The 12,913-nt window shown below is 36.6% G+C and overlaps 2 protein-coding genes, 1 long non-coding RNA gene and 1 pseudogene across 3 annotated transcripts; 2 read left to right on the top strand and 2 right to left on the bottom strand.

Annotated features, from left to right (window-relative positions):
- The first annotated feature begins 282 nt into the window (after window positions 1–282).
- Window positions 283–1,811, top strand: LOC120153964 (nematode resistance protein-like HSPRO2). Its single transcript, XM_039165821.1, has one exon. The coding sequence runs from the start codon at window positions 372–374 to the stop codon at window positions 1,794–1,796; it is 1,425 nt and encodes a 474-aa protein (XP_039021752.1). The 5' UTR covers window positions 283–371; the 3' UTR covers window positions 1,797–1,811.
- A 1,021-nt stretch (window positions 1,812–2,832) lies between these two features.
- LOC120153744 lies at window positions 2,833–5,562 on the bottom strand (annotated as a pseudogene).
- Window positions 5,563–5,982: 420 nt separating this feature from the next.
- On the top strand, window positions 5,983–12,006 carry LOC120153884 (eukaryotic translation initiation factor 3 subunit F-like). The gene is made up of 6 exons (XM_039165749.1): window positions 5,983–6,288; window positions 6,922–7,001; window positions 7,149–7,378; window positions 11,318–11,439; window positions 11,514–11,627; window positions 11,740–12,006. The coding sequence occupies exons 1-6, from the start codon at window positions 6,064–6,066 to the stop codon at window positions 11,827–11,829; spliced, it is 861 nt and encodes a 286-aa protein (XP_039021680.1). The 5' UTR covers window positions 5,983–6,063; the 3' UTR covers window positions 11,830–12,006.
- LOC120153885 lies at window positions 7,544–11,385 on the bottom strand. Its single transcript, XR_005518830.1, has 2 exons — window positions 11,245–11,385; window positions 7,544–7,587 (listed from the first exon to the last, which is right to left on the bottom strand). It is a non-coding gene; the product is annotated as an uncharacterized LOC120153885 (long non-coding RNA).
- Window positions 12,007–12,913: the final 907 nt, after the last annotated feature.

Genomic DNA, 12,913 nt, shown 5'->3' with positions numbered 1-12,913 from the left:
ACAGCGACTGTAAAAACAAGTTTGATGTAATTGTAAGAAATAGTAAAAAAACTGGAACGTTCCGCTTCCGGTGACACTCGAAAAGGACCACAGTTTCCTATTTCCTTCGCACCTACACAAACAGAACCCAGTCCAAATCTTTCCTCTGAAATATCTATTTCGGATAAGCCTCTTTTTTATTATACTTATTTCCCACGAAAATATATATATATATATATATTTTTTTTTTTGGAAAATCCTTGTCCTTCTGTCTTAAGCGCCCGCCTTATAAATACCCAATCTCTTATCTCTCTTCGGTCAAGAAAATACCAAACTTGAAAAACCAGCAGATTTTTTTTTAAGGAAATCATTTTTTTCTTATTTTGAAGAAAATGGTTGATCTTGATTGGAAAACAAAGATGGTTTCTTCTAACATCCCAAACAAATCCCCAAAGCTCTCTAACAAACTCCAGGTTCCAATTCCGGCGCCGCTTCGTATCTCGAATGTTTCCTCTCCACTTTCAACTTCCCCCTCCACTTCCAAAACTTACGACTATTATCTCCGGCTCCCGGAGCTGAGGAAGTTATGGGAGGCGAAAGAGTTTCCCTCTTGGCAAAACGAGGTAGTTTTGAAGCCGGCTTTGCACGCGTTGGAGATTACCTTGCGGTTTATTTCGATCGTTTTGTCTGATCCCAGACTGTATTTAAACCGCCGCGAGTGGACGCGTCGACTCCAGTCATTTACCACGAGTCAGATCGAAGTCATCGCTATGCTATGTGAAGATGAAAACGACGATGAGACCGCCGTGGGAACGGCACCGATCGTCGATCTGACATCGTCGAACGGTGTTCTAACACGAGAGAGCAGCTCCGCCGAAGTGTGGAAGATCCGCGGAGAAACGACGGTGGTGAACCGAACGAGCGAAGCCAGCTTGTTGCCTCGGCTCGCCACGTGGCAGAAATCCGAAGACGTTGCACAGACAATCCTCTACTCCATCGAGTGCGAGATGAGGCGGTGTCCCTACACGTTAGGCTTGGGAGAGCCAAACCTCTCTGGCAAACCGAACCTTGATTACGACGCCGTTTGCAAGCCGAATGAACTCCACGCGCTCAAGTCCAGTCCGTACAATCACATCGACAGCCCCGAGAACGCAACGCTTTACACCACGCATCAGATTCTCGAATCGTGGATCCAAACGGGTAAACAATTGTTGAAACGCATCGCTTTGAGGATCGATACCGGAAGTTTCGAGACCGCCGCCGGCGATTGTTATTTACTGGAAAAGATTTGGAAGCTTCTGGAAGAAATCGAAGATCTCCATCTCTTAATGGATCCCGATGATTTCCTTCACCTGAAAAGCCAGTTGCAGAAAAAATCGGTGAACGAAACGGAGGCGCTTTGTTTCAGATCGAAAGGGCTAGTCGAAATTACGAAACTGTCCAAGGAGTTAAAAAACAAGGTACCGTTCATTTTGGGAGTAGAGGTGGATCCTAAAGGTGGGCCCAGGATTCAAGAAGCTGCTATGAGGTTGTACACCGAGAAAAAGGAGGGTAGTAAGGTCTTTCTGGTACAAGCATTGCAAGCAATCGAAGCGGCCTTGAAACGCTTCTTTTTTGGGTACAAGCAAGTGTTGATGATCGTTATGGGGAGTTTGGAAGCGAAAGCCAACAGACCCGTGGCGAGTTCGGACCCAGGGGACTCATTGAGTCAAATATTCCTGGAGCCTACTTATTTCCCTAGTTTGGATGCGGCTAAGACGTTTTTGGGCGAGTTTTGGAGTCAGAGACAGGGTGGGTATCGGTCAACCAAGAGATGACCACTCGATCGTTCGATTAAGAGATTATAGAAATGGAAAAATAATAATAAGAGGAATTAAAATTATTCTTTTAAATGATGACTGTATATACTCTAAAATTTTTGTACAAATATTTTTTTTAAAATGGGAATTATGATATATAAAATTAAACCAATTTCTTTTTTAAAAAATCTATACTCTGAATTTATATGCTATTTTAATTGCAAATATAATCATAAATTAATATATCTGATACTAAATCCCAAACACGTTGAGCTTTTTCTCTAAATCCTCATTGGAAGATCACCGGCCATGTGTGGGTGGTCAAAATTTTGATTATGTTTTATCATTAGAAATAAATGGATGTAAAAAGTTTGAAATTTTAAAGGATAACACGATTGGATTGGTATTATTTATATAAAATGAATATAAAGGTAAAAAAAAATAAGAGGAATTAAAATTATTCTTTTAAATTGTATTTTGTCAAGCAAATAAGAATTCAATTTAAAAGGAAATGGATTAGATGATATTTTTGGGTGTTGCGTCGGATAAAATAATTTGGTCCGACCGAAGGGTGAGTTCTCAGTAAACAAGTCGGATTCTTGTGTTGATCCATGGCAATATTGTCTCAGTTTCCCAAGTGATATAAGTGCAACATCTTATGGTTTTATGTGGAGTCAAGATTCTCTGGTGCAATAAGCCCAGGGGATGCATAAAGTGAACATTGATGGTCTTTAATTATGTTGTTTAGGCGTCTGTTTGGTTTTTCTATGCTTCCACTTTGTTTGGTGGTTTGAGCTTTAATAAGATTTGTAACTTTGCCTTCAAGAATGGGTAGAATCGGTGATGGAACTGTACCTTGTTTTTTTCCCATTTATGCTCGGTTGCCAATTCGTAGTAATCTAATTTTTCTAATGTGAGGTTTTGAAGTTATTACGTAGGCCACAAACTAAGCAATGCAACCTCTTTTGTTGTCAGATTTCTTCCAGTCCAATCGAAAATAAATAATTGTAAGTACGTGTGGGTTTTTTAGGGTTACAAAAAAGGAAAGTTTAAATTACTGTAAAGAAAAGCCTCTAGAGAAAGACACGCCTTTGCTATCAACTTCTAACATGCGAGAAACTTTAGTCGATGGTGAACATAAGATCACAAGATCATCTTCCAGGGAGCACCCAAATTTGGAGAGTATATCAGCACATAAATTGCCTTCGCGCTAGATATGTTGAAATATTAATATCCAGTTATGAGCTTAAAAACTTCTGATGTCCTCAATTAGGGACTCCAACGAGTGTATATATATTTAATAATTCAAATTTAAAAGATATTATTATTCGTTTAAATTTAGATATTAAAAGAGTTTTAGTTAGAGTAAAACTCTCTCGAAATTCTCCTATGAATACTGAGCAAATATCTCAGGTTTTAGAGATTTCAAAAATTAGGAAGTTTTCTTCTCTTGAAACTATTTTATCTCATTCTCAGAAAATATTATTTTCCCTTAGTTTTTCCGATGATAGTCGAAGGCAAGAAAAGTTTGTGATCTCTACTATTGTGATACTGTAACTAATCATCTAGTTGTTGTATCCTGGGAGACAAACGACCAAAGGATCTCGAGCACCAAGGAGTGGTTGAAAATTTGTCTTAAGGAAACTATACAGCGACATGCCTCAACTATTTTCAATCACAAGATCAAATATAAAGTGTATTTTATTTCCTTTTAATTCTCTTTCATTTTTAAAGAATTTAATTCTTTCTTTTACTTTTTTCTTAGGTTACAATTAGGTTCAGACTGTTACTATCGAGTATTCTTTGGTGCTCGAGATCCTTTGGTCGTCTATCTCACAGAATACAACAACTAGATGATCATCTACAGTAGGACAACAGTAGAGATCACAAACTTTTCTTGCCTTCGACTATCACATGAAAAACTAAGGGAAAAGAATATTTTCTGAGAAGAAGAAAAATATTTTCAAGAGAAGAAAACTTTTGAGATCTGTAAAACATGAGAGATTTACTTGGTATTTATAGGAGAATTTCAATAGAATTTTACTCCAACTAAACATCTTTTAATATCTATATTTAAACAGATAATAATATCTTTTAAGTTTAAAATATTAAACATATATACACTCCTTTTATTATTCAAACTAAATAAATATTAATTTAATTAAAATATACAAAAGTATATAATTATCTTTAATATTCAAAGTTAAATTAAATAATATCTTTTAATTTATAATATTTAAAAGTATTTAAAAGTACTATGAATTTAATATAAATATTAAATCCATCAAAGTAATTTACCTTTTTTCGAACAATATATTGTTCAATTGATGCAGGCATCTCATCAGTGTAAAGTTTAAGGTACTTCTTGTGGAAGAAGGCAGCCTTTGAGAGCACCATGTTATATGTACCAGTCAACCAAACAGACCACCATCCACCATATATGTACTTGTACTTAACTTCCTGCATAAAGATGACCATGAAACCAAGTAAATGTTAATATCAAATCACCAGCAATAAATTACTGCAACACAGATGCATACCTTTTCATTCACCCAATGCATACGGGGAACGTATCCCACCATCGTATGGGGGCACTTTGCCAAACCGTGAGAGCGAATTCTACCGAAGAACAAGGAAATATAACATCAACGTCAACTGAAAAAACCTCATCCGTCTTCAAATCCTTAATTTCTTTAAATGTGTTGTTCAAGCTGTCTTTGTTATTGATCTCGTCTATCAATTCGATTGGCGACCGTTTCTGGAGTTCAGATCCACATGGTGAAGAAATCTTAAAAGAGAATCTGATGGAGGATCAGGCTCACTCCATACTATTATGCATAGAGCCAATCCTAGGGCACGATGCATAGTGTGAAATTGACTTCTTCAAGAGATCATATCTTCTTCAAGTATTCATTACAATCGCATATCTTCCCTGTACAAAAATGAGGGTAGATGATGTTTACTTTACTAATCAAAATCCCTCCACTAATATTTTTTAATGACTGCATATGAATATTGTTTAGCTATGTATTTATTTATATATGCACTGCATTTTATCTATATTTTTAATTTTCTGACTGCCGGAGGTCTTCCACGGAAGCTACTCTCAACCTGGCGTTGGGAGCAACCTACTACCCTACCTCCCCCTTACCCCATACATATGGGAATTGGGTTTTGTTGTTGTTGTTGTTGTATAGCGTTAAAGTTCATACAGATTTATTTGTTGTCTTAATATAATTCATTAATAATGAACTATCATCGTATCAAATATAAATCATTTATTAATTATTTAAACATGACGAAGACTTACCAAGTCCACAGCTTTAAGTTTAATTTTGAATACCAAACAGTTATCAGTATTTTGGTGATAGTTTCTAAACGCACCGTGGAGAAGAAGAGCGGTCGAGCGAAGCGACGTCAGCAGTCCATCCCAACAAGGAAGGAGAACTGCCGCGGTCCCGGTTCGCGAATGCGAGTAGAGTCAACGCCACGCAACCAGAGTAGGATCTTGATCTTCACCGTTGGATGAAAAGAAGAAAAAAAACCCAGATGGTTAATCACAGTCGCTAAGTGGAATAATCAAGTCAGTAGGACAATTCTCTCGATAGTTTTTTTTTAGTCGATACTTAATAGTTCCTTGTAAAGTTGCAAAGTTTATGCGCATCCATCATCCCCGAGTGCCAACAATTGGTATAATGGAAAAAGACAGAATCTACTATTGAATCATCCAATCTGTAGGGCTTACTTACGATCTTGGAATCACGGCTATGAAGATCGACACCATCTACAAATCCGTTGGTATAGTGCCTCTGTCACAGCCTAAATTTAAACCTAACAAGCATACGACTTTAAACACCAGAATGTGAACCATGCATCTAAATCAATCTTCGTTCATGAATGAATAAGATCTTGAAAATATGTCTTGGTTTAGATGGAATTGGCGACAAGAAAAAGTTTATCTCCAACTCAAAATTTACTTTAGATTCTTGGATCCCAACTCAATTAGAATTCTATTTACTTGGTTTGAGTCTCTGGGACGTGATTTTCTTATGACAGCAACTATAATTCAAATAAATGGATAATATGGGCCCAGTAAAAAAGAGGCCAAAATTGGGTCCAGTATGTATAATCGGGCAAACAATGATGTACAAGATTGATAAGAATATGTCGGACCATATAGTAGAATAACGATAACAAGGTCGAATCATTGTATCTTTCGGAACCCTAAACTCTACTATCTTTCTGTTATTTCCCTCTAGACAAACTAGAAGATCGGCGAGGCAATATGCCGGCCGGCGATCGCACCGTTTTGCAGTTCAGTACGCAGTCCACAGCGAACCTATCGGCGAAAGTTCACCCCCTCGTCATCTTTAATATCTGCGATTGCTATGTCAGGCGTCCCGACCAAGCTGAGCGTGTAATCGGCACGCTCCTCGGCTCTGTCCTCCCTGACGGCACCGTTGATATACGTAACTCGTATGCTGTTCCTCACACCGAATCTGCCGAACAGGTGCCCTCATTTTGATCTTCTAAGTTTTGTATTTTTAATTTTTTTCACTTTTTTTTGAGATCTGTCTAGCTTATAGGTAAATTTGGACTCTCTGTTTATTAGGTGAAATTTTTAGAGCAATTTGTTAAAAAACAGATTTATGATACCGATATCAGGGTTTTTTTTTAATTATTTAGTTTTTCTTAATTTTTCTTTGCAAATTGAATTTGTTTCTTTATACTTAAACAGTGTTGGAAGTATAAATGATTGATGATAGGATTTGCGAAAAAAATACAAATCAGATTGCTTTGAAACAATTATTTGTTTCATTCACTATTGAATTGCATGTGAGGTTCGAGTTCTCACAGCTTATTTGCTCTGTTTTTTTGTTTTGGAATTGCTGATTATCATTCCAAACTCCAAATAAGAGCACAATTTTCTACGGGGAATAGATAATTAAGTCTTAACATTGTGCGACTGATGTGGATAATTTTTTTTGCAGCCACTGTTTGGTTCAGATTCATGATTTTGAATAGTTACTTGGGAAAAAATCGACTTCCTAAATGACGCCAATAAGGAAATGTTTTGATGGGCTTAGAGCTGTCCAGTGTTTTCTTCCCCCAAGTTGCTTTTATAATTTTTTTATTCCTGCAGGTTGCTTTGGACATCGAATACCATCATAATATGCTAGTATCCCAGCAAAAAGTGAATCCAAAAGAAGTCATTGTCGGATGGTAATTTCTCAACTCCATACCTACTATTTGAATGTGTTTCTTCAGCATGTTATTTTCCCCACTGTCAATACCCCTCCAGATTCGAGTTTGTATATTTCTGTTATACTTCCAGCATGGCCATTAATTAATTTTTTGCAACTTTTCCAGGTATTCTACTGGTCTTGGGGTCACAGGAGGTAGTGCATTGATCCATGATTTTTATTCCAGGGAAGTTCCTAACCCTGTTCATCTGACAGTAGATACGGGATTTAGGAATGGAGAGGGTACCATAAAGGCTTATGTTTCAGTCAATTTAGCTCTTGGAGACCGACAACTTGCTGCTCAATTCCAAGAAATTCCTCTAGATCTACGTATGGTTGAAGCTGAACGACTTGGATGTATGCATCACTTAAACCCTATATAGATACTACAGTGTTTCTGTTATGAATTTGTGATATTCTGTATTCTATCTGTCTCTCTGTTTGCGTGTATAAACAAATGTGCATGCATGTAGATGTTCTCACCCAGGCTCAATGCTTGTCTGAGAAGAGGAATGTTTATCATTAGTTACTTTGTAGTTATGCCCCTGCTTGATTTGTCCATCTTTCTGTTATGGTTGGAGAAGAAGAGAGAAGAGGAAGCATCGAAGAAGAGAGATGAGGAAGCAGGAGCAATTGGGAAATGGGGATCGAGGGTTAGGGATTGAAGATAGGATTGGGAATTAAAATCACGTGAGAGGCAAAGGAAACTTACCACAGCAGAGGAGCAGGCCTGGAAGGGAATGGCGTGATGGAGCAGCCCAACACGAAGGCCCAGTATCTGAGAAAGAATAGAAAGAGAAGAATCATTCTGTTAGATAGTTGTTATGACACTGGACAGCTGGCAGGAATTCTATGGTTCATGTAATTAAATAATACTAGGCTTGATTGTAAAAATTTGCTTAGAAAATGAATGATGCAAACTTCTTCTGAAATCTCTCAATTCTTCTTCTAAAACCTATTTTCTTTCGACATTCTTCTCTACAAAAATCCAGTCTATAACAAATTGGTATTCAGAGCCTCGATTCTGGCATGCCAAAGAAGAATCAAACTATGGCTGAAGCTGATTTATCAGGGTTGCAAAAGCAGATTGAAGAATTAACTGCTTTAGTTAAACAAGGACGGGATGAAACCAATCCACCCAAATGGTGGGAAAATCAAGAGAATCGAATCAATGCACTGGAGTCTAGAATGGAAACGAATCAGGGCTATGTGGAAGAGCTATTGAAGATATTGACAGGCAGAACTGGTGACCAAGTGCAATCTGTGGGTGAGCAGGTACAATCTCTTGATACTTCTAAAAATAAGGAAAAGACTCCTGTTATGGTGACTGTGCTGAATGATAAATCTAGGTTTACTTATAAAACTGATGAACCTGGGATATTAAAGTCTAAACCTGATGATTGTCTAGCCATTAAGAACAGTTATAGGCCTGAGAATCAAATGGGTGAAAATAGTGAATCTAGACCTATTATAGTGGGACTAGATGCTGAAAAAAAGGGGCCAGGGAGTTCATTTAGTTCTGGGATTATGTGGAATAGACCTAAAATAGAACTTCCTTCCTTTGAAGGGGTTAATCCGAGAGGGTGGGTGCAGAAGTGCCTGAAATACTTTTCTATTTGTGGGGTTCCTGTTGAGCAGAGAGTGGAACTAGCTACAATGTATTTAACAGGCAAGGCAGAAGTTTGGTTTGATGGTTACATTATGCAGAAACACCATGTGACATGGCATGAATTTGAAGCTGATCTTTGTCATAGATTCAGTGATAGAACTTTTTCTGATATTGTTGAGGAGTTCACTAAATTGACTCAGAAAGGGTCTGTGGAAGATTATCAAGAGAAGTTTGAGGAGTTACAACCTCATATGTTGTTGCAGAATCCTACTTTGACTGAGGAATTTTTTGTGTCACTTTTTATTAGTGGACTTAGAGATGATATCAAGCATAGGGTCAAGGCTTTAGATCCTAAAAACTTATCTGAAGCATCTAAACAGGCCAAACTGTATGAACTGTCTGTGGAGTTTGAGAACAGAAGAGTGAGGTCTTCTTTTAAAAACCCACCCTACCCAAACCCCTTATATACATCTAAACCTACACTGCCAATACCTACAAAACCTACAGCAGTACCAAATCCAAAGCAAAATCTTATGGATTACAGAAGGCAAAATAACCTCTGCTTTAAATGTGGTGAAAAGTATTTGCCGGGCCATCAGTGTAAAACCAGGCAATTGAATATGATTACTGAAGAAGTTGATCCTTCTCTATTAGAGGTATGTCCTACTGATGCTGAGCAAATTCAACAACAAGAAGAGGAAAATCTGGAAATTTCTATGAATGCTATTACTGGCTGCATTGGCCATAATACATTGAGAATACAGGGCACTATTCAGGGAAAACCATGAATATCCTAATTGACAGTGGCAGTACACACAGTTTTTTAACTCCTACATGGGCTGATGCTGGCATACAGATTAATACTGCTTATCCTTTGGCTATTACTGTGGCTAATGGCCAACAGTTGTTCAGTTCTGCTAGATGCAACAAGGTTAAATGGGAAATGCAAGGACATACTTTTTCCCATGATTTTAGATTACTTAAATTGGGAGGCAGTGACATGGTATTGGGAGTTGATTGGATGAAGTTATTCAGTCCAATTTTGATGGACTTTAATAATATGACACTAAGTTTTGATCATGAAGGGGAACAGATTTGTATTCAGGGTCAACAACCCTCTACTGAATTATATCAAATATCAGGAGCTACTTTGCTTAAAATGAGTGCAAGGGATTCTGATATTATTGGTCATATTATCCTATTGACTATGACAGGACACTCTTCTTCTGTTCCTATAGAATTGCAACCTATATTGGATAAATACAGCAAGGTTTTTGCTGAACCAGAAGGCCTACCTCCTCAGAGGTCACATGACCATGCAATTCCACTAATACCTACTGCCACACCTGTTAATCTACGGCCTTATAGATTTCCTCATAATCAGAAGACTGAAGTTGAAAAACAGATAGCTGCTATGCTTTCTTCTTCTGTCATTCAGCCAAGCAGGAGCCCTTTTGCCTCTCCCTGCCTTCTTATTAAAAAGAAGGATGGCACTTGGAGGTTTTGTGTGGACTACAGACAACTAAACAGTTTGACCATCAAAGATAAGTTTCCTATTCCTATAGTGGAAGACTTATTGGATGAGTTAAATGGGGCAGTTTACTTTTCTAAGATTGATTTGAGATCAGGTTATTGGCAGATTAGAATTAAACCAGAAGATATTTACAAAACTGCCTTTAGAACTCATCAAGGGCATTATGAGTTTAAGGTAATGCCTTTTGGCCTTACTAATGCACCTGCTACATTTCAGGCTCTCATGAATGAGCTGTTCAGTTCCTTTCTTAGAAAATTTGTTTTAGTCTTCTTTGATGATATTTTGATTTATAGCAGCAGTATGCAACAACATGTTGAACATTTGAGGCTTGTTTTGGAAGTTTTGAAGGTGAACCAGTTATTTGCAAAGTTATCTAAGTGTTTTTTTGGCCAGACGACAGTGGAATATCTTGGTCATATTATCTCTGCTGCAGGAGTGTCTACTGATCCTAGCAAAGTGGAAGTTATGCAGAATTGGCCTCAGCCTAAAACCCTTAAATCTCTCAGAGGGTTTCTAGGTCTAACTGGATATTACAGAAGATTTATTAGGCACTATGGTATTATTAGCAAACCATTAACACAGATGTTAAAAAAGGATGGTTTTCATTGGAATTCTGCTGCTTACAGTGCTTTTGAAGATCTTAAGAAGGCTATGTGTTCTGCTCCAGTTTTAGCATTGCCTGATTTTTCTAAAACATTTTATTTAGAAACAGATGCTAGCTCAGGAGGTGTAGGGGCTGTTTTATCTCAGGAGGGAAGACCTATTGCTTATTTGAGTAAAGCTCTAAGCCCTAGACACTCAGCATTATCTATTTATGAAAGAGAATATCTTGCTATTCTCTTGGCTGTGTCTAAATGGAGGCATTATTTGGAAAGTGCATCATTTATTATTAAGACTGATCATGAGCCCCTAAAGTAGCTGGCAGGAATTCTATGGCTCATGTAATTAAATAATACTAGGCTTGATTGTAAAAATTTGCTTAGAAAATGAATGATGCAAACTTCTTCTGAAATCTCTCAATTCTTCTTCTAAAACCTATTTTCTTTCGACATTCTTCTCTACAAAAATCCAGTCTATAACACTTTCTGTAACCCACAGCTGCATGTGAGAAATCTCTATACAGTCTAATTGAAGTACTTTGTTGTAAAATCAGTTGACATCCTCAAGACAACATCGGTTGACAAATTGCCAACTGATCTGGAAGGAATGGAAGTAACAATGCAAAGACTGTTGGCTTTAATAGATGATATCTACAAATATGTTGATGGTGTTGTGGTATGCATATTAGCTCCATTGTATTTATTTTTGTCTCAGCTGCTGCCTTTTATGACATTCATTTACATTATCAGGAAGGGCATGTTGCAGCGGATAATAGCATTGGCAGATTTATATCAGATACTGTAGCAGCTTTACCTAAACTATCGCCTCCTGCTTTTGATAAGCTTGTAAATGACAGTCTGCAGGTAGGATTGAGTTCGATTTAATTTATAAATGTCATAACAATTGTGCTTTAAGTTAAGATCATATCTGTTGTGAAATCATATAAGAACTAATTCTTGAGGATTTTGCGTGCAGGATCAGTTGCTGTTGTTATACTTGTCGAGTATTACTAGGACTCAACTTGGCTTAGCAGAAAATTTGAACACAGCTGCTCAGAACCTGTGAAAAAAAATTTGTTCGTAGGCCAATCGTGCTATGTTGATTTTGGCTTTTATACTCTTGGGAAGGTTATATTATCTACGATTGCCCAGTAGTTAATGTAAGTTGTTTCTCCCTCTATCATTGAAGTCTGAATTAAATTTCCCTTTTACTTTATTATGAGAAAGATTCACTTTTTATTAACTTAAGAGCTTTTGTTTTCTTCTTCACCGATAAGCGAGTATAGCGTAAAACACCAACAGTTTACCTTCTTTTGTCCTGCATTCTTATGATCATGAATCATTCAAATATATGATATTGCATGCTAAACTTAATTTCTTGGAGGATCCAAAGGACAAGAGCATCGTAATCCTAAGTTCAATTACCTACCATCATATTCAGCAGTATAGAAGAAAACATTCAATTAGTAACTCCCAAGTTTAATTTATTCATTACATGTCAATTCAAATAATAATAATAATAATAATAATAATAATAATAATAATAAAGTATTGAATAACATTGTCGGAACCGTCTTTCGGGTGGGTCTGGAATTGGACTTCGACTTAGGAAATTGGGTTAGAGTCATCATCGATAATTTTAGGTAGATCGGATATCATCTTACCTGATTTACGTTTTACCAGAAATGTGTTGGGTTCGAGAGTCGGTTACGGTCAATGAATGATTAGAACTCTTGAACCGTCTTTTCGGTTCTAATTAATTTGTCGGTTGTCTTTATGGCAAAAATTTAAATTTAAATCTCGATTTAAATTACTTACCTTCGATCAATTAAGTATTCCTAAAGTCGAAAATATTATCATATTGTAAAATAAAAATAAATATGAAAAAAGAAAAAAATATTAATATAATAATAATAAAAAAGTAAATGCAATAAATAACAAAGATAAATAAAAGTTAGTAAAAAAGAGAAAAAAAATACTAAAATAATAAAATAAAAATCACAAAAATAAAAATCACATACACGTGGTTACCATTTTAAAAATAACAAAAATAAAAACCACATACACGTAGTTACATGAAGCAAATGAATATGGGTCCATATGCATGACATATTTAAAGGGTTTTGTTTTCGATAAACATGGCAGTAAGC

The sequence above is a fragment of the Hibiscus syriacus genome, unplaced genomic scaffold (genome assembly GCF_006381635.1).
Source record: "Hibiscus syriacus cultivar Baekdansim isolate YM2019G1 unplaced genomic scaffold, ASM638163v2 tig00111105_pilon, whole genome shotgun sequence".
In the NCBI taxonomy this organism is placed as follows: domain Eukaryota; kingdom Viridiplantae; phylum Streptophyta; class Magnoliopsida; order Malvales; family Malvaceae; genus Hibiscus; species Hibiscus syriacus.
This window is presented reverse-complemented; position numbering and strand designations above follow the sequence as displayed.

Excerpts from the sequence above, each read along its gene's own strand:
- LOC120153964 (XM_039165821.1), top strand. The coding sequence starts at position 372 with ATGGTTGATCTTGATTGGAAAACAAAGATGGTTTCTTCTAACATCCCA.
- LOC120153884 (XM_039165749.1), top strand. The coding sequence starts at position 6,064 with ATGCCGGCCGGCGATCGCACCGTTTTGCAGTTCAGTACGCAGTCCACA. Across the intron at positions 7,002-7,148 it reads AAAGAAGTCATTGTCGGATG|GTATTCTACTGGTCTTGGGG; the intron begins GTAATTTCTCAA and ends CAACTTTTCCAG. Across the intron at positions 11,628-11,739 it reads TTGTAAATGACAGTCTGCAG|GATCAGTTGCTGTTGTTATA; the intron begins GTAGGATTGAGT and ends TTTTGCGTGCAG.